Here is a 22,439-nt window from a genome sequence, read left to right on the forward strand (position 1 = left end):
GTGTAAACCCAAGACTGCAGTTCAGCTGAAAAATCCCAGAATTTTCATCCTGTAACTGTTGGTCGCAGCTGAGTCAGTAATGTCTTCTCAGTTGCGGTGAGTAGCGTAGAATTTTTTTAACAGCATTAGTTAGTGTGGATGGTTCATTTTTTGGCAATTTTTCTAAAAATTAGACAAGTGGAAAATCACAATTTCAAGCTTAGGTTTGGTGAATTTTCCTGAGAGAACCACATGATTTGTCCAAGAAGAAGTCGGAAAGTTTAAAATATGACGTTTCTGGTTTATTAATGGTGTAAATTTGACAATTCTGAAAAAAACAACTTTCCTTTCAAACCTGCCAGCAGGTTTTGGGCATCAGAGCTTTCAGTCAGCTGACTTGAAATTCACAAAGAAGCATATTTTTCTACCAGTGTTCAGCCACACACATAGCTTTGATTCTAAAACTAGATCAGCAGATCTCGACACATTTATTTCTGTTTTTCGTCTCTAGCTGCGATCCTCTACTCCTCGACCGCAGACCGGTCTGTAACCCGGCCATGAGCCGCTCAGGGTTTCATTTCACGGTGGATGTGTTTAAGATGTGGTCTGCGCAGGTACCCAAGACTTGTTACAAGGTTTAACAAATGACTCCTCTACATCTTATTGAAGGATTATCTAACTGGCATATGGAAGAACAGTTAGGCACGGTGTCAGCGTGCTTCCCCCTTCTTGTTTTCAGCGACTTCGCTCGGTCGTCCTTCAGCAGTCGGTGCAGAGGTAGAAGCTGAGACTTGGTAAATCCTGGCGGGGGCAGAGGGAGATGGATGGCCTCACAGGTGGGACGGTTTGTCAAGCCGCTTGTCACTAGGCTGTTGAACAACAATGGCCGCGTGTGATTGGTGGAGGCCACGGCGAGGGGCATGTCAATCATTTGGTGACAAACATCCATCTGGAATGCACATTCTGACCCTCCGGCTCAGCCCCGACTCAATAGCAAATATTTTAAACAGCCCGCAGAAGGAAAAAATATGCCTGCTGTCTTTGGAGCTTTAAGGAGCCAGGAGACATTCCTGGTTGGAAGATTAGCTTTGTGTGTGTGTGTGTGTGTGTGCGACTATGTGTGCGTTTGTGGTCCAGGCACAAGCTTCCTTCGCCACTTTGAAGATCAAGGTCTCTGGATTTCATGTCTTTGTGCATGCTCCATTGGAATTGATGGCTTCTCCATAACCGCTGTGACATGAGAGCGATGCTAAACGCTAACTCAGCTGTTTGTGATATTGTTGTGACAAATCATCCCTTCTTTGTGTTTTTTTTTACTAGCGACAAAAAAACAGGCACAGCACTGGTAATAATAGCAAAATGTGATTTTTATTAGACACTTCAATGCCATGTTAGACACTTCACTGTTTTAGCTTTGACATTGGTACAACGGTTTCAGGCAGTTTGTTTTCAATAAATTACTCGCCTCACTCCCTGTTGTCTCTTCTACACTGGGGGTGGGGGGGAGGTTTCCAACAGGATCTCTGATTGGTCTTGCTGGTATAAACATCTCTGATAGGTGCTATCAGGTGTAACCAGAGGAGCGTGTCCTCCAGCTTACCTTGATAAGGCCACTGGTTACAGAGCACAGTTCAGACTGGGAGGGGGGGACAACATTCATACACGAGACAATGTAACTTCTTTGACTGATTTCTGACCCAGTGTATTCAGGGATTGCGACAGCGTGGGAAAAGTGTGCGACTGCATTAATCCTCCACGTTTGGTTTAGAGCACATTTCACAAGCTTCCCAAGTGTTCACCGTGTGAAGCTGCACCTTTAGTTACCTCAAACATGAAACTGAACCGCAGTGACGGTGTAACTCAGGTGGAATACTGGCCATTTGCTCCCGAACGCACGACTAACTGTGGATGTGAATTACAGCAGTAACACGATGACAAACGTCATTCTCCGTCTTTCCTACAGCGTAGGAATTGCATGATTAAGCATTCAGTCAATTAAATGTCAACGCTCTGGAGCGCACAACTGTAGCTTTGATTATGAATGTGGCAGGTGTCACACTGAGAGTTTATTACTGGCTTCCACAGCTTCCAAATAACAGCTGTTAGCAGCGGTCTGACCACATTTGGTTGCCGACTTGTGCCAAAGTCGCTTTCTGGGACAAATAAAGAGCCCAACTTAAATAAGAGAAGCATTTATCCTAGCTAGATCAGAGCAGATTTGCAGTAACGTGTAGTATTGTGAAACTGGTGGAAGAGCCTTAATGGTACAGTATGTACTGTTGACTTTACTGTGTCAAAATATGTGGAATGTCTCCTCACACCGAGGAGGTTCCTGCATTCCTATTAGCAGATCGTGTACACAATCGGCCTGTTTATGAAGCGCGTGGAAAAAGTGCTTTAACTGACTGTCGACCAATGTCCCACCTGACGTACCAAAATAATTTACATCAAAGCTCTTCCTTCATACAATGCATGTGACTTGTGTTTCTGTAAGGCCATAGCTGGCAGCGGTTTCTCTCGGAAAAACAAAAAAAAACATTTAAGTGCAATCAAGTGTTTTGTTTTGTTTGCTATAAAAAGTGTACCAGTATCGCTCACAAAAACATCTGTTGATATATGCTATTAAAAGTTGAGTTTTCTTTGATCATGCAATAAGGCACCGCAGCTGGATGTTGGTAAAAGCTGAAAAAGGCTGTTTTTTTTAAGAAAAATAAAAATACCATCACTCCTTTCTTTGTCATGCACATATATTCAAACACTCTTTTGTAAAAGTTATATAATATATAATATAGGAAAACTCTTATTTACAGACAAATGTCCTGGTATATTTCTCTTTTTCCCCCTGCACATACATACACTGTACAAGATTCCCTACATTTACATGCTTCAAATGCAAGTCACATTTTTTGGAGCTAGAACTTTTTATTGGTCACCTCCCAGAGGAAGATTTTAAACTATGTACAGCTGATACGCTCAGATGGGATGCCACCCACACAAGCTCCACCTTCAAACGCCGGATGCCCCCTACCTTTTCCCTCCTCCTGGTGTTCCCTGTCAGTCCAAATCCAGGAGGCTCAGTACCGTTCGCCTCTATATGAGGTAGCAGTTTATTTCCCAGTGCAAACAAAAGTAAAAGTCCACATTTTGGGCTGGATTGAGTGTCTGCTAGTCGCTGGCTCTCCTTAGAGGGGCGCTCTCATTCTGAGAGGCTCTGAGGGTGTGTCCATTGGACAGCAGAGTCTGCCTGAGCTCAGGCTCACAGTCAGTGTCGAGGCGTCCGTGGCTCGTTACGCCGGCCAGCTTCACCGGCTTGTGGAAGGAGTCTTCTTGTGATGGAGAGCTCGCCGACGTCTGTCCCGCTCTGCTCGCTGACGGACAAAAGACAAGAAGGTGGCGGAATGTAAGACAGGAAAAGTGAAGGGCGTCACGTGTATGTGGACAAATATGCGTTCAGCTCAGGGATATAGAGGCAGTGGAATGTGTGTTTCGAGCTGCGTTGACATGTGGAGGTGAGAATTGGCATTCAGAGGCCAATTCCTCTGGTATAACTCCTCACTGAAGCTGAATCTCAGAACAGGCCTGGACGTGCTTTTGGAGGAGTTTGGCAGCAGAGAGAACTCTGCTGCTTTTCAGTGTTTTTAGAGAGATATCCTGAGGGGCTCTGGGCATGCAACTATGATACACTGTCAGATGCTGGTAGGAGACAATCTATCAGCAATCACGTGCAAAGGAATTTGCCTTGACATGGGCTGCTAAATGACTGTTGGTTTCTCATGGTATCACCTATTAGAAGCGATATTCATGTGGGACAGTGCAGGGCTTTAAGACGTGTACTGGAGTTATAGAGAAAGGCTGTTGGCATGTGTTCTAGTCCTGAGGGCTATAAACTTTCTTGTAAGCATTAAAAGCACATTTAAACTCACTAATCACCTTACCTTTTCTATCATGTTGGTTCAGCTGTATCGTGTTGTGATTTTTCGGAAACGTGGTTCCTTGAATGTCCTTTCGGATCCCGTTGGGGGTCCCGTTGCAAAGCGGGGTGATGTGTGATCCTGCGTCATGCTGCTCCCCCGGGTGACAGTGCGAGTAGGGCGGGGGAACAAAATGCTGCTGGTACTCCATGCCTCCAGCGGGACCAAACCCGTGGGTCAGGTAGTCTGGATCTTTGGAGTAGCTGTTGCCGTTCTCCATACAATCTGTGCACACGACTGCACCATCGAAACCTGCAGGCAGGCAGGCAGGCAGGGTGAGAGAAAAATAAATGATTTAGAGGCAGAAAGTCAACAACTGTATGTCAACACTGTGGTTAGCGTGTCTGCTGTAATTATTTCTGATACTGAGCAGGTCTCCAAAGACAGCAGTGCTCCTTTCATCGTTATGCAACCCACCGAGGGAAGTGGGAGAAACTGCTGGGCAGCACAAACATTTGGAAGATCAGGGCAGAGAGGGAACTGTCAGGTACCTGTGGTGTCTCCGACGTGTCCGTTGGGCTGAGGTCCACCGCCGGCCTCCACGCGGATGCACACGTCCTGCCGCTCTGACAGAGTGCCCTGGGAGGAGAGGTAGCTGGGTACGTCCGGAGGAACAATCGTCTCATCTGGGAGAGACAAAGGAGTCAAAGAGGTCAGAACCAGACACAGGACACAGGAGCTCAAACAGCAACAAGCTACAACAAGTACCCAGTTAATCAAATAATCAAACAATCGTGCAAAAAGGGTAAATATGCACAAGGTAATACAATGTGCTGTTTTATGTTTAATGTAAATAAGACATTTTTGGTTTGAGTCGATGGTTGGAAATTAATCTGAAATAAAGACGTCACTTTGAAGAATTAGAGATGGAATTTTTCTAAACAATTAATTTAAAACAAAAGTCACATAAATGAATCAATAATAAATTATTTAAAATGTTACTGGCGTTGTTATGTAACTAATGACTTTTTAAGGGAATATGTTAACATAACCTCGTAGCTGAACATACTTTTGCAGCTTTACGTTTTGGACAGATCGACAGCTCTTCTTAGATGACGTTAAGGGTGTGTTTCCATATCTATACTACATAGTATGCCTCAAATAAGTTTAGTGTGTCTCAATACATAGTACGCCAAATGCAGTACGTCAGTAACACCAGGAGGTCCTTCTACATCTAGTCAGATTTAGCAGCATGCAAGCCAGAATGCGTTTGCGGCAATTCTGACCCACAATCCTCGGCGCAGTTACATCACATACATCAAAGAGCCTCACACAAGTATAAACAAGTTTGAGCCACAGAGAGCGCATAGATATGGGCTCATTTCACAATACAGACTGCAACTGTTCTATGAGGATTATCATGACGAAGGAGTATCTCATAAAACAGTACGGACTTACTAAGGACAGATGGAGTATGTAAATAAGGTAAAAAAGTAAAAGCATGCAATTCAAAGCACAGTCAGTTTTTAGCTACCACAGAAGGACAGAGTAGATCCCAGCTCACCTGTGTTGGTCACACTACACTCCTCGCTCTTTTTCCTGGTCTGGTAGATGATGCACACCCACACCAGCGATGTCACCACAATACTCGTGACCACAGCGATGACAATGATGCCTATGGTGACCGTGCTCGGGCCCGACGGTGGCGTGCAGGGGTTCCTGCGCTGAGTGACCACCAGCTGGCTGTGGGCGCGCTCTGTGCCCAGGGTGTTGGACATGAGGCAGGTGTAGCGGCCGGCGTCCTCCAGCGATGCGGCTCCGATGACCAGCAGCTGGTTTCCCGGTGTGAAGTGGTGTCTGTCGGAGGGGCGCAGCGGCTGGTCGTTGCGCAGCCAGGTGATGCGAGGAGGCGGGCTGCCCAGGGCTTTACACTGCAGGGCCACTGTGTCCCCGACCACCACGCTGCGGTCCTCCAGGTCCTGGGCCAGGTGGGGGGTTTCTGTGGAAGAGAGGGGTTCTCATAAAAAGCCTGAAGGCTGCAGGATTCCTGAGGTCAGGGATTTCTATTATTCTATTGTTATTCTACGGCATCGAAGGTTTAGGTTTCTGTTCTCGGGTTGCTGCTTCAGCTCTGTTTGTTCGCGGTATCGATTGCAGACTGTGGGATCATGGTGATTCAGCTGGATGGACCGAGCACAAACTGTGATGTACTGAGTTTGATGTCCAACCGCTGAAATCTAATCTCACGATGACACTCTCATCTAACGGTGATATTTATACACCTGAGGTCATATCTGTAATGCTGACAAATTCTAAAATCAGTTATCTTTACACTTCTTTTGCATCGCGACACATAAACAAGGTTTCTCTCGGGACGGGACAATGTTTTCAGTGTTTCCCCGGCAACTTCGCGTTCTGGTGAATGGAGCACACTGAACTGAGTGAGTGTGTGTGTGTGTGTGAAGGTTGGCCTCTCCTCTCAGACTGAGCACTTCCCCTCACAGTGGGACATACACAGATTAAGAGATCTCACTTAACCCACTTCAGTCGCCCTTCTCTCTTCTATCAATACTTTCTCCCTCTCCATCAATCCCCCCTCTCTCTCTCCGCCTCTACTACCCCCTCAACTCTTTTCTTTTCTCTAAATCCCCCTCGCCTACCTTCCCCCAACACACTCCACCATTCCAGTTCTTCTTTGGCTCCTATTTTTCTCCCCCACCACTCTTTTCCAGACAGGGGCCCCTCGACTACAGCTCCCCCCCTCTCCTTCCACTCTGTCTCTCAAACCCAAACATCACAGATTCAGCACACAGGCATGGCTGCTTGCTTCAATATCTTACATTGCTGAGTGGATTAGCACTCCACTTGAACTGCTGAGAAGTCTCTCGCAAGTCGCACAACAAGCAAATGTGTCACCGATTGAAATCCGCCAGTTAAATATAGAAACTGTTGCTTATGAGCTCTTTAGGGGGAATTTAAGGGTAGTAACGAAAGAAGCACCCCCCACCCCTCTTCTTTTTTTTTCTGTCCAACAAGGGGCTGCTTTGCTCGAAGACAAAGGACAAAGATGATCTATGTGCTGAGAGAGAAGCTCTGTTTTGTTTGATTTAACAGTGTAAAACAGCCAATAAACTGGGAGCACTGAGGCCTGCAGTGAAGCAGCCATGACTGTCCCTCCCACCGTGAGAGGAGAAGGGGGTGGGAATGCCAAACAAACACCCCTCTGTGAGTCCCCCTTGCTCCCCCACTATCCCCCCTTTGACCCCTATCTGTGACCTCTGGCCCCTGACCTGCAGCAAGGCCACAGCTGCCGAGAAAAGAAAAATATAAAGCTTCTCATTCTACAGCTTGGACTGACCAATTCCCAGCTGAGTGCCCAGCTATTTACAAGAGTTCATTTTTGAAGATGTGGGAATATGGTCAATGCTGTGTTGCGCTGAACACAAGTCAAAAAAGGGGCAAAGCCGGCAGAACTGAGTTACAAGAAACAACGCTGCAGCTCTTACCCAGTACGGTGAGGGTAGCGTTGGCGGAGACGGTGCCTGCTGTGTTTTTGGCAGTGCAGCTGTACACGCCCATGTCCTCCGGCTTGACGTCCATGATGAAGAACACGTCGTCGTCGGGCATGACGTGCATTCGGCGCTCACGGGCGGCAGGGAAATCTGTACCGCCGTCCTTCTGCCAGGCGATCTGAGGTGCCGGGTGACCTTCTGCGGCGCACTCCAGCCTGGCGGTGTGGCCGGTTCGAATGGTGCTGTCCCTGGGAGTCTTCACGAAGGATGGGAGGACTGTGGAAGAAGCACACACAAATGTCAACGTATTCTAATTACATTGACTGTCCATATTTTTTTTTTTTTTTCAGCAGTTCTCTCATTTACAAACACACAGTTCTACATCTTCATCGCAGGAAGCTGATGGGCTGTTCTCTAGCAGTTTTGGTCAAGAACTTTGACAGCAGTTGTTAAGGATTACAGCGCTTCTTCCAACCACATTTCCCAGCTGCTGCTGGCATTCAAATCAGGGAACTTCCGGTTAGAAGCCCACATCTCTAACTCCTATAGGAAAACTTGCCTTTTTGGCAGTTTCAGCGTCTTTACATCCATGTGTATGCCAAGACAACAGGCAGAAAAGTTATTCAGTCTGTGTGAGAGTGAAGAAGCTAGAGGTCGGAAGCAGACTTTGGCAGGGGAATCTAACTGTGAATAAATACTCTCCATTTGCAGAAAACCAGAGTGACAGAGCGCATAAGAGATGACCCTGTTAGCACTGACATGCAGCTAAATCAATTTGTTCCAAATACCATCCTGTGGGAGAGATGGAGGCTGAGCAAGACAAAACTTTGTTTGAGTGAAAGAGAAGAACTCAGCATGTCCACTGATTTCTATCGCTCCCCTGTCAAATGGAGCAATTGAAACCTAGATAAGTATAGCATAAACATAGTGGAAATGGTGTAATGACACACTTTTTAACAGATGAAGGAGATATCGCCTGCCTATCTTGCCTTAGCAAGGATCATTGACATTCTTCAATTTTTCTCTGTTCTAATTCATTCATTGACTCATTTTTTGTTTTGTTTTTACAACCACAATGATCTCTTTCAAGAATGTAGATGATTTTAACAGAGGTCAACAAGTTTGCCTGCACTAAATATCACTAGATATCTGATTGTAAAAAAGAAAAACACAACATACCATTGACAATGATGCGGGCCTTGCTGGAGTAGGTGGAACCAAAGTGGTTGGTGATGATGCACTGGTAACGCCCTTCGTGGGCAAAAGTGACGTGCCGCAGGTGCAGGATTGTGGTGTACTCCATCACGCCTCCTCCTGCGCCCGGCACATCAGATGTTGCGCCTTGGTGGTGAGCGCGCACGTGGGCATAGTTCTCCATCTCTGCGTGACGAAGCAGCTCCTGGTCCTTACGCCAGGCAAAGGTCATGGGGGAAGAGCTGCTGCTTGCTGCCGTGCAGGTGAGACGAACGTCACTTCCGAGGACTGTCACTGTGGTTTCAGGCTGCACGGTGATCTGAGGTTTGGGCAGGTCATCTGAAGGTGGAGAGAAAGGCACAAGTGTAAGGAAGAAAGTAAGTCGAGAAAGTCAAACATCACAAATGCCTCTCAGTAGGTGTCTGCTTGCTATGTATACATGGGTGTGAAAGTGCTAAATAAAACGCACATAAGGAACCATTAGCATTTCTGAGTGCGAATGCAGAGCGGCAGACTAAAAGACCACACAAATATGTGCAACTATGTAAATAACAGCAGAGCGCAAAGCTGTGCCTCAAACGTGTTAGATCCAGTTCTTTAATTGGAAGCCCAAGAACAAGCCGGAGAAATCTTCAGTTCTCAGATGCAGAATTTATTTAGGTCACAGGTAAAGTTTTGCAGCGCTGGAATTCAGAGGGACAGAGAGGAATCTCATGTCCAGCTGAACTGAGTGTTTTCGGTTCCAGGTTACAGATATCTTCTTGGGCTGGGCCTGCCCCGAACATAGATAAGATTTAGTTGGCCAGTTATTAATGGCGTGGACAGGCATCCTTCTGTGCTCTGTCCACGTCCTTGATATTTGGTAAGCAACGTGTGTGGATGTTGTTGGTACGGCGTGTAGCTAAAGCAACAATCGTGTCTAAGAGAAAAGAGGAGTTTCCGCTATCTCCAGGTGTGCAAACCAGTTCTCACTGGCCACATTATTTTCAAGGACATAAGCTCAGTACAAAATGCAAACTCAGAATACATAATAACTTGAAACTTAACTGATTATAAGAACCATAGGCTTCATGGAAAAATACAGACTCAGAACACATAATAGCTTGAATCATACTTAATTATAACAAACGCCTCTTACTGAAGACAGCCGCCCACATAAACAGAATGCGCGCACGCACAACACTCACCGCAGACAAAGCTGTTGGACGGAGCCTCAAAGATGCTGGTGCCCTTCAGGTTCTCCGGGTGGGCACAGGTGGCATTAACGCCGGCCTGCAAACCACGTGTCACCAACCACTCAGGCAGCCACTGGAGCTGGCAGTCGCAAAGGAAACTGTTGCTCTGGATGAGACTAGAGGAGAGGAAAGAGGAGGACATCAGGTATATTGCACATCTATTGTAACTAAATATGCACTTCTGAGAGCGTGTGTAGATGCTAAAGGGGGAGTCGAGGAGTGTGTGTGTGTGTATATGCTGTTGACTGCTTCTATAAGTAGGATTTTTCATGCACATAACTTCTGTGTATGTGTGTAAATGCATCAACATAACTTACAGGCTTTTGAAGTTCCTCATCCGACTGAAAGCATCAGGCTGGATGGAGCGAATAGCATTATCCCCCAAGTTCCTGTTGGGATATTACACACAGTTTTAGTTAATTGTACACAAACTGCCCTTACATCTACACAGAATCTAAACAAGTATCTGACTTTTAACTACAGTGGAAATATCCAGGTCTGTAGGTACGAGGGTACATGCCAGCTTTTCCATCACTCCCTGCCCTCATTTGACAAAAGCCTGTGAAAGAGCTTATAGGAATTCCATTTCTTCTACAGAGCTCGCCATATGCTCAATAACTTTGTTCCTGCACTGAGGCAGGAAAAAAAGGCCAAAGTTGAGATTGTGCTAGGCTAACAAGAGAGAAGCAGCTGGGCACTCGCAAAAGCCCCTGTCTTCTCCTTTTACAAAGACGCTATTAAATTGCTAGCAACCTCCTCTCTGCCAGCTAGTTTTGGCAACCCCCCCCGCCCCTCCTCACCCCCACCCCCTCTCCCTTACACTCAACCCCTCTCTCGCTCTCTTGTGGGATACTCACAGGTGTTCCAGGGTCTCCAGGCCAGAGAAGGCTTTCTTGGCCACCGATTTGATCTTGTTTCCAAACAGAGTCCTGCCGTTTCCAAACATGAAGGGTGTCGATAGATGAAGAGAAGGGGGAGGGAGGAGAGGAAGAGGGGTGAGGGGAGGGGTGAGAAGAGAGAGAGAGCAAGACGGGAAGAGAAGCACAATTAGTGAGGCTGAATCTGATAAGAGTAAGGGGATTTAGGTATTGGAAATCTGAACTGTGTGGAGATTAAACCAGGAGGAAGGGTGAGCAAGAGTGAATGAGGTTGAGGCGGGGGGGTGGGTGGGGGGGTGGGGGGGTGGATGGTTGGAGGGGGGGTACCTGGGCTCTGCGCCGCTCTTCAAAGACCACTTTTATCTTTATTAGAATTTTAATAGCAATGACCAGGCTTGGCTTGTGTGTGTGGTGAGGTTTTTTCTTTTTTCTTTTTCCCCAGCAGGGCTTGTAAGGACATACGTGCAATCATTCGAGTGCGTGTCGCTGCCTGTCAAGCCAAAAAAGTGAGTTGCTTTTCTCTCTGATTTGGGGTCCTAATCCCTCCCCTCCCCACTACTACCTCCTCTCCGCTCACACCACAGGAAGAGGACATACGGCTGGCTGACTCACAATGAAGACCCCAGTGTTTAAACTCATCCACATGTACACACAAACAAATGGCTGTCTTGTCACAGGGATAACGAGTCGGCTACTTTGTCATTTATGCATCTCTCGTTTAATAAAACTGAATAAAAACCAAATCAGTCTGTTGTGCTGTAAGAACCGCCTCCATTCTGTGTGGCGGCATTCACAATCTGCATTTAGGGAACCCAGTATGTGTGGTGGACACTTTGATGTCCCCTTCTTTTTGCATCTTTTTTTTTTTTTTTTTTTTCCCATGACTCACTTTGCCAGTTTTGGGATGCAGCGGGCTGCTTCCGCCAACGCCGTGACAAAAGTGTCAGGGTCAGAGGGCGGGGCGTGTGAGGCGTTTGATGTTTGATGACTGAATGCAGCCCTCAATTTCACCCTCTCTGAGTTCCTAACAACAGAGACTGGGAATGAGGGGACGAGAAAAGCGGAGGCATGGAGGAGAAATAGAAATAAGCCTATTGGGGAGCGAACCCCTGCCAGCCTAAAGAAAAGCCTTTTCTCTCCTTCTTTCTCTCCTTCTTTCTTGAAGCGGTGCTCACACTGGGAACCATCTTGGCTGGACATCATCTTTTCATCCTGCAGGTTGATGATTGCCTCTCATTGCCAGAAACTTCACGCCTGCTGTAATTTCTCAACTCGCTAACTTTCGACATTGAACTTTTTACTAGCTGCGCGAGGACATAAATAATCATGAAGAACTGATAAAAATGATTTGCCGTGTCTCCTTATAGAACTATCATCTGCAAAAAAAGAACCCAGGTTGCTCATAAAGCTTCTAGGAAACAATGGAATCATAAGATGAAAGCCAGATTGAACTGGAGATTCAAGTGGCTTGGGCTTCCACAGGATGACAGGAGCAAAAAAAATTACCTTCAATGTTTCATGAACAAACCTTGTAAATAAAAAGAAGAGGGGCCTTATAAGTCATTGCTCAGTGTGAGCACTTCCTTTCCAAGTGAAGTGTGGGGTCCTGAGGGGACAGACGTTTTAAGCTTCTGAACTCTGTGGCCTTAAATTGGACTGGCTAAACTTATTTGGCAACAAGGGATGCATAGGGGACTCAGAGGGAAACTTCTGGATGCAAGAAAAATGAGAATGCTGTTTCAGTGTTTTTCAAAAAGAACAGAGAGAATCCCAGAAACAGTGGCAGGCCAGGACAGAGATGAAAAGGAGGGGTTGATAGAGGAAGAGAGGAGGGGGGAATAGAAGAAAGAAAGAGGGGAGACACTCACAGCTTGTTGAGGCTGTCCAATCCAGAGAAGGCCCCATTGGTGTCCTCTATTGTCCCCGAGATGTCGTTATGGTCCAGCTCCCTGTGGAGAATGAGAGAAAAGAGTGGGATAAGAAAGATGGAAGGCGGGAGGAGAGGAGCAGGGACAGGGTCTGCCAGCGCTGAAGCGTTTCACAGCCCTGGCAGAGGCTGCTCTGGAAGTCACGGGTTACCCCTTCGCCCATTCTCCCTCCCACCATCATCCTCCCCCCTCTGCACCTGGCCTTAAGAGCCTCTTTGCCGCTCTGCTCTGCCAACCAAGCGCATTCTTTCCTTAGAGGGGTGGAGAAGGAGTGTGCGTGAGTGTGCGTGAGTGTGCGTGCATGCGTGCGTGTGCATTGGTGTGTCGAGGCAAACCCCAGCACAGGGAAACATGTATAATTCATGACGGCATGGAGTGACTGGCAAGAACACAATGCCTAGTGAGAGGCCAGACAGTTGGGACTGTGCATCCGATGGTGGCAGGTATGGTACAGCCAAGAGTCTTAATGGGGTTAGGGGCCAAGCTCAGCCATGGCCAGGCAAAGACAGAGTACATTCAAAGTATGAAAGAAAACAGAAAAAGGGCTTCTTTTACAGCGGTTGGGGGTTTCCGAACACTTGTTGAATGCATCTGCATCCTCCTGCAAGGTCTAAAGAGCTACATCTTTAGGTGAAGTCATAGCTGCAGAAGAGCCATCACTCCACCCTCCTGCATCACAACGAAAAGAAAAACAGAGTCGGAAAACTTCTCTGAACCACCGAAAGGCTTTCTTCCAAACTTGAGAAAGGCCTTTGAGGTTGACAGTCAGCCACACCCTCCTCCACCTCCACAACAACAGCCTCCAACTCCTCCTCCTCCTCCTCCCTTTGCTTTCCAAGCATCTCTTATCCCCCTCTGGTTCTTTTCAGTCTCCACTGGCCGCTGTCTTAGTTGGACTGGACTGGGGCTGCCAATTTCCTACTCTTTCTGGCTGACTGCATGTGAATGGCCATTGCCTTGTTAAAGCAAGGCCAGTGGTGGGGGCTGTGGAGCAGAGTGACCGGGCATGGAGAAGGGGGCCCCGATGAGCCAAAGACCCCCGTGGCCGAATTAGAGGGCAGGCTGGCTTGTTTGGAGCTTTCACACCCTGATGCAGGCTCCAGCCCCATGCCAGCACAACCAGCAGCGCAGGCCCAATTAAAGCTCTCCCAGCTCCTTTTCAGGGCTCAGCCTATGCCTGTCCTCCCCTCCACTGATTAGATTAGGACTGCCTCAAAGACACAGAGAGCAGGAGTGATGCAAGAAGGGAGAGGGAAAAAAAAAAAGATTTAAAATGAAGACGGAGATCATGTGTGTATTGTGGGATAACATGGGGAGATGACAGAATACACTTAGGACGGCAGAGGAGAAGAAATGGGCATTAAGTGTGCTTTGAAAGGCTACAGCTAAAGGCAACAAAGTGAGCAATTAAAGACAAGAAAGAAAAACATGAGAGAAAAACTGAGATATGGCAGTCAAAGCTCTGTGTCCCACCCTCAACTTCCCTCTGTAGCTAGTTATCTTGCACCCAGTGTGCCAACAGAGAGAGAGGCCTTATGTGCCTTGGCTTGTCACCCCGCTGTGAGAAAGAGCTTGTCGAGCGAGCTCTGGCACAACTCTCCTCTCTGGCTCCCTCACTGGGAAGTTGCGTAGCCAAGAGGACCTTGGTTTAGAACCAAGACCCCCAAGTCTTTCTGCTGGATTTATCCACTGACTTTGTCCTTTTGGTTCTCTCCTTTTCTTTCTTTAGATTTTTGTTTTGTGCAGAAGGTGGACCAGAGGGGGAAAAGAAACCTCTGCCTTTATTCATGGCTTCTAAAAGCAAGGAAGGATCTCAAGGGAGCTGAATGACACAGAACACTTTTAGACCCAAGTTTGTTGGGAAACTAGTGTTTGGAGACAAAACAAAAGCCCCAAAACAAAACCCAACAAAAGGAACAAAGTGAAAAAAGGCACAAAAAAAGTGAGAAGTTGCTACAGAAACTAAGACAATAGCCATCTCGTAAAAGTGAAAAAAAAAGAAAAAGAAAATCACGAATAGACATGAATGTAAATGGGATCAAACCCATGCTGAAAAGTAAACAACCCCCACTTTCTAAAGTCAACTGAAGGGACTACTAAATATCAAATATCACCCAGGCAAAACCAATATTAAGCATCTCAGCTTTCACTGCTCCCAAGTGGCACATCTTAGCCTTATCGTCAGCGGGACCGAAACCAAAATGAGTGGGTTGTTGGGGGTCGTTTGGGGCTTGGTAATGGTGGTTGGGGGTGGTGTACTTACAGGACGCGTACGGCCTTGAGGCCTCTGAAGGCTCCCTCGTTGATGTGGCTGATGGAGTTGTGGCCCAGGCGGAGGGTGTGGAGGTCCCCCAGCACAGCCAGACTCCCCTCATCCAGACGAGTCAAGTTGTTGTACGACAGATTCCTGGAGAGAGAAAGAGGTACAGACAGACAGAAAAGACGACAGAGACAGACACAGAGGTGGAGAGAAAGTAAGGAAAAATAAAAAGGGGGGAGACAGAGAAACAGTCTGTGTGAGGTCTGGAAGGAGATGACATGTTGGCAGAACGCTGAGGCAGCTAGCGACATCATCATACTTAAATTTCATGGCTGATTCAATGTCTATTTGCCACTCTGTGATGCGTTTTTCCATTGTGACTTTTTCCTCACCGAAAGATGTTAACAGAGAATGAGTTTTGCAGACCTCTGAGCTCAACTAAGGTCCGAATCGTTTGACAGGAAAGGAAATTCTTGGTTGGAATTTTACATGTCTACAACCTTCATTTATAAGCTTACTTGAGCATGCGGTAAACCCCAGAGGAATATATCATCATCGTGTGTTGCAGTCCTCAAAATGTTATATATTTTCATATCCAGCCTCAGAAACTTCTTCATCTTAAAGCCTGGAGATCTAATAAGTTTTACTTGTTTTAGCAGGACTTACAAGGTGATTTGCTTCAGAAACAAGTGAAAACAAAGGCTCAAAACTTGTTTAAACGCCTTGTATGAGTTTTTGTTTTCATGGTTTGTAAATAATACCTCTTGGAAAGTCCTGATTACAAATGATAATACATCCTATAATGGTATCTTTCAAACAGTGTTCAAAGGCAGTATTGTGCATTTTATTGCCCTCTCTGTGGCCCTCTCTCTCTGTCTCTGTGGCCAGGCTTCAGGTTTGCTTGGCCAGTCATGTGTGCAGAGATTCTCCCTGATGACCAGCTCAGCCTGGCGCATTGGGAATGCAATAACAGGCTCCTCATAAAGACGAGTCACTCACTTCTATCAGTCGTGGGGGTCATCATAACTCTAGATAACAAAATCATATAACCGGTGACTGGCACAGTGCTGGGAGGCTGATTCACAAACAGTGCCTGGAGCAATCTGTCATTCATAAGATGTGCACACAGGAAACAGCATTGAGATGCACAAAGCAAACTAGCACAATCACCATCTAGCTCTTTGTCCCTTCTGACTGTTACACATAAACAAACATAGGCGCCACAGATAGCGCGGGCTACCTCGTAGTTAGCAACGCCTCAGCTGAGCGAAGCACTTTAAAGCAGCATTACACCAGTCATGTCAACAGTACAGGAAAGACTCTCAGATAATAACTCGGTAGACAAAGGCAGTGAAGGTGATCCTTCAGTGTAATTACCACAACACAACCAGCGGAGGATTACACGCCAGTTTACCAAACCCCTGCACTTCAGAACAGAGTACAAAAACTCTTGTCGAAGGGCTTGAGTGCTGTTGAGCCCAGCTCTAATTATGGGATAAACAGGCTTATCCTGAGAATAGCGTAGCGTATTGAGTGTTAAAGCAAAATGTCATTTAACCCTGAGGAAGCTAGATGGATGATATGGGTAGTGGGTGGAGAGAGTCGGGTTCTCAGGCTTTAAGACAAGGGGTTTATATCACTGAACACAGACAAAAAGGTAAACCAATTTACAGCTTTATTAGCTGTGTACACAAAGTTTGTATATCTAACTTTATTTTTCTTTTTAGGCTGAAGTTTCTTTATTGAATGTCTGCATTGAATTTTCTGCTAGTTGCTTTAACAAAGTGGCACACATTGTGTTTGGATGTTCTGGCTAATTTAAATGCTGGTACTCACAGTTCCCTGAGCTTCTGGCAGAACTTCCATCCATCAGGATTGATGCGGGCTATGTAGTTGTTACTGAGGAATAGTTGCTGAAGGGAGGTCAGGCCATACAGGGAGCCACTGTTCACCTCTGTCAAGCTGTTGTAATCCAGGTGGCTGCAGGAGACAACATTTAAGGGGGAAAAAAGATATTGCAATGAGAATTTGTTGACACAACGGTTTTCAGTATGTCAGTGGTATCATTGCACCCTGAAATGGCTAAATTTGCAGCAGCATTTCTGTAAATTGCAATGCAATTTGTGGCCATTACTCTGTTATTATGTATGTAATTTGAGTAATTATGTAAAAACTGCATGTCGGCTGGGGGAAAGTGTGATTTTTGTGATTGTGAGCAAGTTCCAGTAAGGGTCATTTTCTTTGGTTGGTGTGTATTCCTGTAATAGTCAGTAACTGGAACAAATAGGATTAGCCTATCAGGTAATGCTTGCTCCAAGCACTCCAACCTCCGTGTAGCACCCAAATTACATAAATGAGATAACTGATAATGATGATGATGTGACATGTTATGCATAAAAACTAAGTGGCCATAAAGCAAAACATGTTGGATGATAAGTCACTCACATATTCAACTTATATACATCTAACTTAATGCAAATGATTATCTTTAGGTCTTGATAGCGTGTCTGATTTGTTACATACAGGACTTTCATCTTGGCCAGGTCCCAGAAGGCTCCATCAGTTAGTTTACTGATGCTGTTTCTTTGCAGCTTGAGCACCTCCAGGCTGGACAAACCCTGGAAGGTAAGACCCTCTACCTGACGAATACGGTTCCTGTTCAGCTCACTGCAGGGCAGATGAAAAAGACACACACTCAACAAATGTAGCAACTCATCATGGGAGAAAGTCTTTAATAAACTATTCGGCAATGTTAAGGCAAAGCAAGAGGAAAACACGTCTTTTTAGATTCAGAAGGGTTTTGCTTCCTTTCAACATGAGCATCCATCCCAACCAAATCAAAACCACACAGTCCTGCAGCCTGCAGGCATTCCTCAGTGGTGGCAAGGGGCCAGGGCTGTATACCACAGGCTTTAGCTCACAAACAAGGGTCAAGCTATAAACACTAGTATTAACATTGATACAGTCAAGGAGGGATATAGAAAAATGTGGCAAAAGATGTTTAAAAACTGCGCTCGTTTTCTTCTGTATATAACGCCTGAGCACGTAACAATGAATCTGTACAGCTGCTGTGTGTGTGTGTGTGTGTGTGTGAAGGCTGTAAAAGCCCTCAGGTTGGCAAAGATAAACATCCACAGAGGTTCTTTTATGGCTAATGTGCATCACCACTACCATGTGCAGATACAGTGTCACCGGGGCCACCTGTCCAACAAAAGGCACCTGGGGAAACCACTGGAGCCACAATGGGGGGAGACTCCCATTACGTGAGTCCCTTTGCTCTCCAGAATAGAGGCGTTGAGCTACAAATGGGTCGACCTCACTGTTATGCTGGGGGGAAGTTTGACAAAGATAATGGAGCATGGTGTGGGGAATGAACTAACCACTTTGGGGATATGGAAGAAGGCAATAAATCACTAATAATAGGGCCCGGGTGTTTACCTAGTCAGACCTTATCCACCCTTAGAGGTATAGCTCACACTAATAGCGTTCCAAATGTTAAACACACAGAGCTCGATCAACAGACACTAGCAACTCCTACTTATTCAAACTCTTAATTCTTTTCTATTCTGTAATGTCTCCAAAGGCTATAACTGGGAAAACTCATTCATTGTCAGCCTGAACGTAAATGTCAAAAGTAGAATGTTTTTGCAGGGCAAACTGCTCTGACAGATCAAAACACAACCTTGTCAGCACGCTAACTATGTTGTTAAACTGATAAAATCCAGTGGTACTCACAGCTGGGTGAGCCTCGGGAGCTGGAAGGCTTTAACTGGGATCTGGCTGATGCGGTTTCGGCTCAGTCTCAGGACCTGCAGCGTTGAGCCCAGATGGTCCAGCACTCCGACCTCCAACGTGCTTATCTTGTTGTTACTCAGGTACCTGAACACAGACAAACCATGTTGTGATGTAAAAGATTTACAGCAAGCCCCAAACACATGTTTATTAATGGCCCGGTTTATCTGTCTCTGGAGTTATTTCAGATACTTCTTGTATGCTGTAATCAGTTTTACCTCATGTGTTTTCATTGAAAAACTCAATGCAACTGATATTCCAGGCACAATTGTAAGGGATATTCACTGCTTCTGCAAATACTGTTGACAAATTTTTAAAGCTTGATGTTTTGTATGAAAGTACCCCCATTTTTTAAGAAAGGTGTGTTATGTGCCACAGATTGTACTTACAGGTCTCGGATTTGGAGGCCTGCGGGGAAGCACTGCCCTCGTAGCTCAGTGATGTCATTGTTGCTCAGGTCCAGAGTTTCCACAGAAACCAGCTCTCTGGTCCGCCTGCCATCAACACTGCGGATCTTATTATGATGTCTGAAATATAAGGAACACACATAAAAGACATTAGGGGTGGTCGACAGTTCTACTCACATCGAGCAAAAAGTCTACACTGTTGCCTCGCTAAACTTAAGTGTACAATTCCCATCAACCCAGGCAGGACACTCCATTCACCCAGGCTTCTCTAAGCCCACTCAGGCACACAAAGAGAAGAGTACACAGAACAAAGTGGTCTTCATCCACCACAAAATGCGTACTTTCAGAGCTTCCAAACAGAGGCTGGCCTTCTTTAAACAATTCCAAGGACAAAGAAACAGTCACAAAATCTTTTAGATAGATGGGGCCTCAGTGATCAACCAGAGCCACTTGAAGGGAGATTTTCTGAGTACTTTAGCGTGTGATGGAATAGCGAGAAGGCTGTGATTCTCAAGAAGGTCTGGCCACTATCAAGGCTGTAATATACACAGGACACAGGAGAAGGCACAACTGACAACACAAAATCAAAACTTGAAAAGATGCCACAAAAATTGTGGCTGTTGATGTGTATGAACCCAGAAAAGGAAAAAGCATGCACCCTGGCTTGTTTAAAGTTTCCTCAGAAAAACAGGAGAAAGTAGGAGGTTCTACATAAGGAAACGTTCTATCTCAGCTATGTTTTGTCAGGCCATGTTGTCCTGGTTGAGCCAGGAGCCCCAGAGAAGACTGAAAAGATCTGAGTTTTTACTTCAGCCCTGTTTAGGGGTCTTGTGTGGAATGGAGGGTCACTCACTCCACCCTATCCTGTGTTCCTCAACATCTGTGGTGGGTTATTTTGAGGACCAGGACTCACTCACTCCACACAATGAAGACGATAGAGAACGAGAATGATAGTAAAAGAATGCTGTCCAAGTACCCTTTAGTCGTGAGGAGAACTGGATTGTGGGAAACACTGCTTGATAGCCATCTGTGTCTCTATGTATATGTGAGCGTGTCAGGAGACTGAAGGCCCGCGTTATCCGAGTATACATGAAAGCCTTTGCTGGGTGACACATTTGACACATGACTGGGTGCTAACTAGGGATGGGAATTTCATTTAGTATCGCTTTCATTTGCCTGACTAGTCTAAAAGAAAACTAAAGTAAACAAGTTAAAGGGGAAGGAAATAAGAGGAAGGTGAAAAAGTAAAATAATCTGCTACTTAATTTATTTTTTTAAAAAGCAGGTACACACACACACAGAAAGAAAAGGCCAACTGTCATTGCTTCATTTAGTGGGGATTCTTCCTTTAACCATTCAGGTGAAGTCCAAAAAGTTTTAGTCTCCAAAATGTTTTTGACGTTGGCTTGTTAGGTAACTGTCAAAATTTACTGTCCATAACAAGTCAGTTAAAAATTCCCACCCCCAGGGCGAACAGCACTGTCTTAAACTTAGTTAATGATAAGCCCTCTGTGTACAAGGTACAGAGACAGAAGGCATTGTTGTTTTGCATTTAAGCAGGTGCTGAATCATTGTCTATGTGAAAGGGAGGCGGCATGATGACAACCACACTAGACAGCAACACTGTTGTGTTACACATCACGGCTCTGGTTCTGGAACACCGGCAAGCTATGTGAAAGTTCAGACAGGAGCGGCGTTACACCAGCTTATTTGGTTCAGTGTGAACGAGAAAACGCAAGCAACAGCAGCATAATGAGGGGGTGTTCTTGACAGTTGGCATGAACTCTGTCTAAACGGGCTGTATTAACCATCCTACTCTTTCTCTCACATTTACACTCTACTGAGATGTGTATATGACAAGGCTTTACTGATACATCTGGTCCGACTAAACCTAAATTAGGTTTCAGCCCCCTCCATGCACCCATACATACACTGCTTTTCCCTTATAAGTCCATTCTGTTTTGGGAAAGTCAGTTAAATGTGGGCATTAGAGCTGGGTGATAGAATGACAGCCATACTGTCTGTACTGACAATAGACAATTTGTCAGTATGAATAGGAAAACTGCCCGAGAGAACGTTTAATAGCTTCAGTTAAATGAATCAGATGCAACCTACCATGAAAACGCATCACAAAAATGAAAATGTTTGGTTGGTGGGAAGATTCCTTTATTCTTATTTATGTGCGTAACTATTTACTTTCATGTGCTTTACATTGTTGTGTTATCAATAAAATTATTGCCCGTGTACTGTGATAAATAAGCTAAAGTGGTTAAATCCAAATAAGTCTTTAACAATGAATTCAACTAAAAAGAAACATGTTTAATTTTTTTGTAATAAATTTCAGCGCTATATCGCTTAGCCCTAGTTGGTATCATTACGTTGAATGACAAGCAACAGCGCAAAAAACTCACACAGCATCCAGCCTGCATCCAACCCTACTAAGGGGAAGGGTCACCTGACCTGGGGTTGACCCGTTCAGATTTACCACCAGCTCTCTTTCCAGATCTGATGACACTCACTACAACTACGTCAGGCCAATTTGATGAGGTCACTGTCTTCGCAGTTAGACGACAATTACTTGTCCTGCATTGGGAATTAGCACATTGGTGTGTATTACATGCATGCATTACAACTAAATCGTGTATCTTTAAATCAATTCCCTTGATATAATAACATCATTATAATATAATATTGACTGATTGCAGGTTGGTGGGTGTGTGTTTGACAGGAACAGCAAGAGAGAGCAGGTGTTGCACCAGTCAAACTCATCAAAACAAGGTCAGTCCCTCCTTCCGTTCTAGCCTGCAGTCAGTAGATGAACACACACACACACACGCACACACACACACACACACACACACACACACAGTCATTTATTGGTGTCTGAGAGGAGGAGGGGTCACACACCACAGTGGCCCACCTGAATAAACAGTGGCAGAAATGGTTAAGGATGAGCACACATGCGCAAACACACACACACACACACACACACAGCACAAATAACAAACGCACACATGGGACAGAGCAACAGACAGTGGCTACAGTGAGCAAAAGGAGCAACAGAGGGTGGGAAGGAATGGGGGAGGAGAAAAGTAGAGAGGGGGGGAGAATTAAGGGGTGAGGTGGGGTCAACAGCTGGTGACCTTTGCTGGGAAAAACAGATCAGTCTCAAACTGGTGGGAGAAGTTGACCTCTCTCACTCTTTCTCTCGCCCTGCTCCTCTTCCGCCACTCAAACCCAAATCCTCCCCCCTTTCCTCCCCCCTTTTCCTCCCACAGCCAGAGCCCAGCTGCCTGTGAGAGACAGATAAAACCTCGGTGCTCGACGTGTTTGAAGTCCACAC

At 45.7% G+C, this 22,439-nt stretch overlaps 1 protein-coding gene across 1 annotated transcript in view; it reads right to left on the reverse strand.

Moving 5' to 3' along the window:
- Positions 1-1,325: 1,325 nt before the first annotated feature.
- Positions 1,326-22,439, reverse strand: part of lrig1 (leucine-rich repeats and immunoglobulin-like domains 1) — a 38,019-nt gene continuing 16,905 nt past the window's right edge. Inside the window, exons 4-18 of the mRNA XM_008280123.1 lie at positions 19,079-19,216; positions 18,633-18,776; positions 17,421-17,564; positions 16,734-16,877; positions 14,901-15,044; positions 12,578-12,658; positions 10,689-10,760; positions 10,149-10,220; positions 9,784-9,947; positions 8,582-8,935; positions 7,397-7,678; positions 5,455-5,889; positions 4,442-4,576; positions 3,915-4,202; positions 1,326-3,347 (exon numbers count right to left, since the gene is read on the reverse strand). Coding sequence (XP_008278345.1) covers positions 3,145-3,347; positions 3,915-4,202; positions 4,442-4,576; positions 5,455-5,889; positions 7,397-7,678; positions 8,582-8,935; positions 9,784-9,947; positions 10,149-10,220; positions 10,689-10,760; positions 12,578-12,658; positions 14,901-15,044; positions 16,734-16,877; positions 17,421-17,564; positions 18,633-18,776; positions 19,079-19,216 — 2,800 coding nt within the window. The 3' untranslated portion in view covers positions 1,326-3,144. The remainder of the gene's footprint in view (positions 3,348-3,914; positions 4,203-4,441; positions 4,577-5,454; positions 5,890-7,396; positions 7,679-8,581; positions 8,936-9,783; positions 9,948-10,148; positions 10,221-10,688; positions 10,761-12,577; positions 12,659-14,900; positions 15,045-16,733; positions 16,878-17,420; positions 17,565-18,632; positions 18,777-19,078; positions 19,217-22,439) is intronic.

The sequence above is a fragment of the Stegastes partitus genome, unplaced genomic scaffold (assembly GCF_000690725.1).
Source record: "Stegastes partitus isolate 25-593 unplaced genomic scaffold, Stegastes_partitus-1.0.2 Scaffold182, whole genome shotgun sequence".
NCBI classification, from domain to species: Eukaryota; Metazoa; Chordata; class Actinopteri; family Pomacentridae; genus Stegastes; species Stegastes partitus.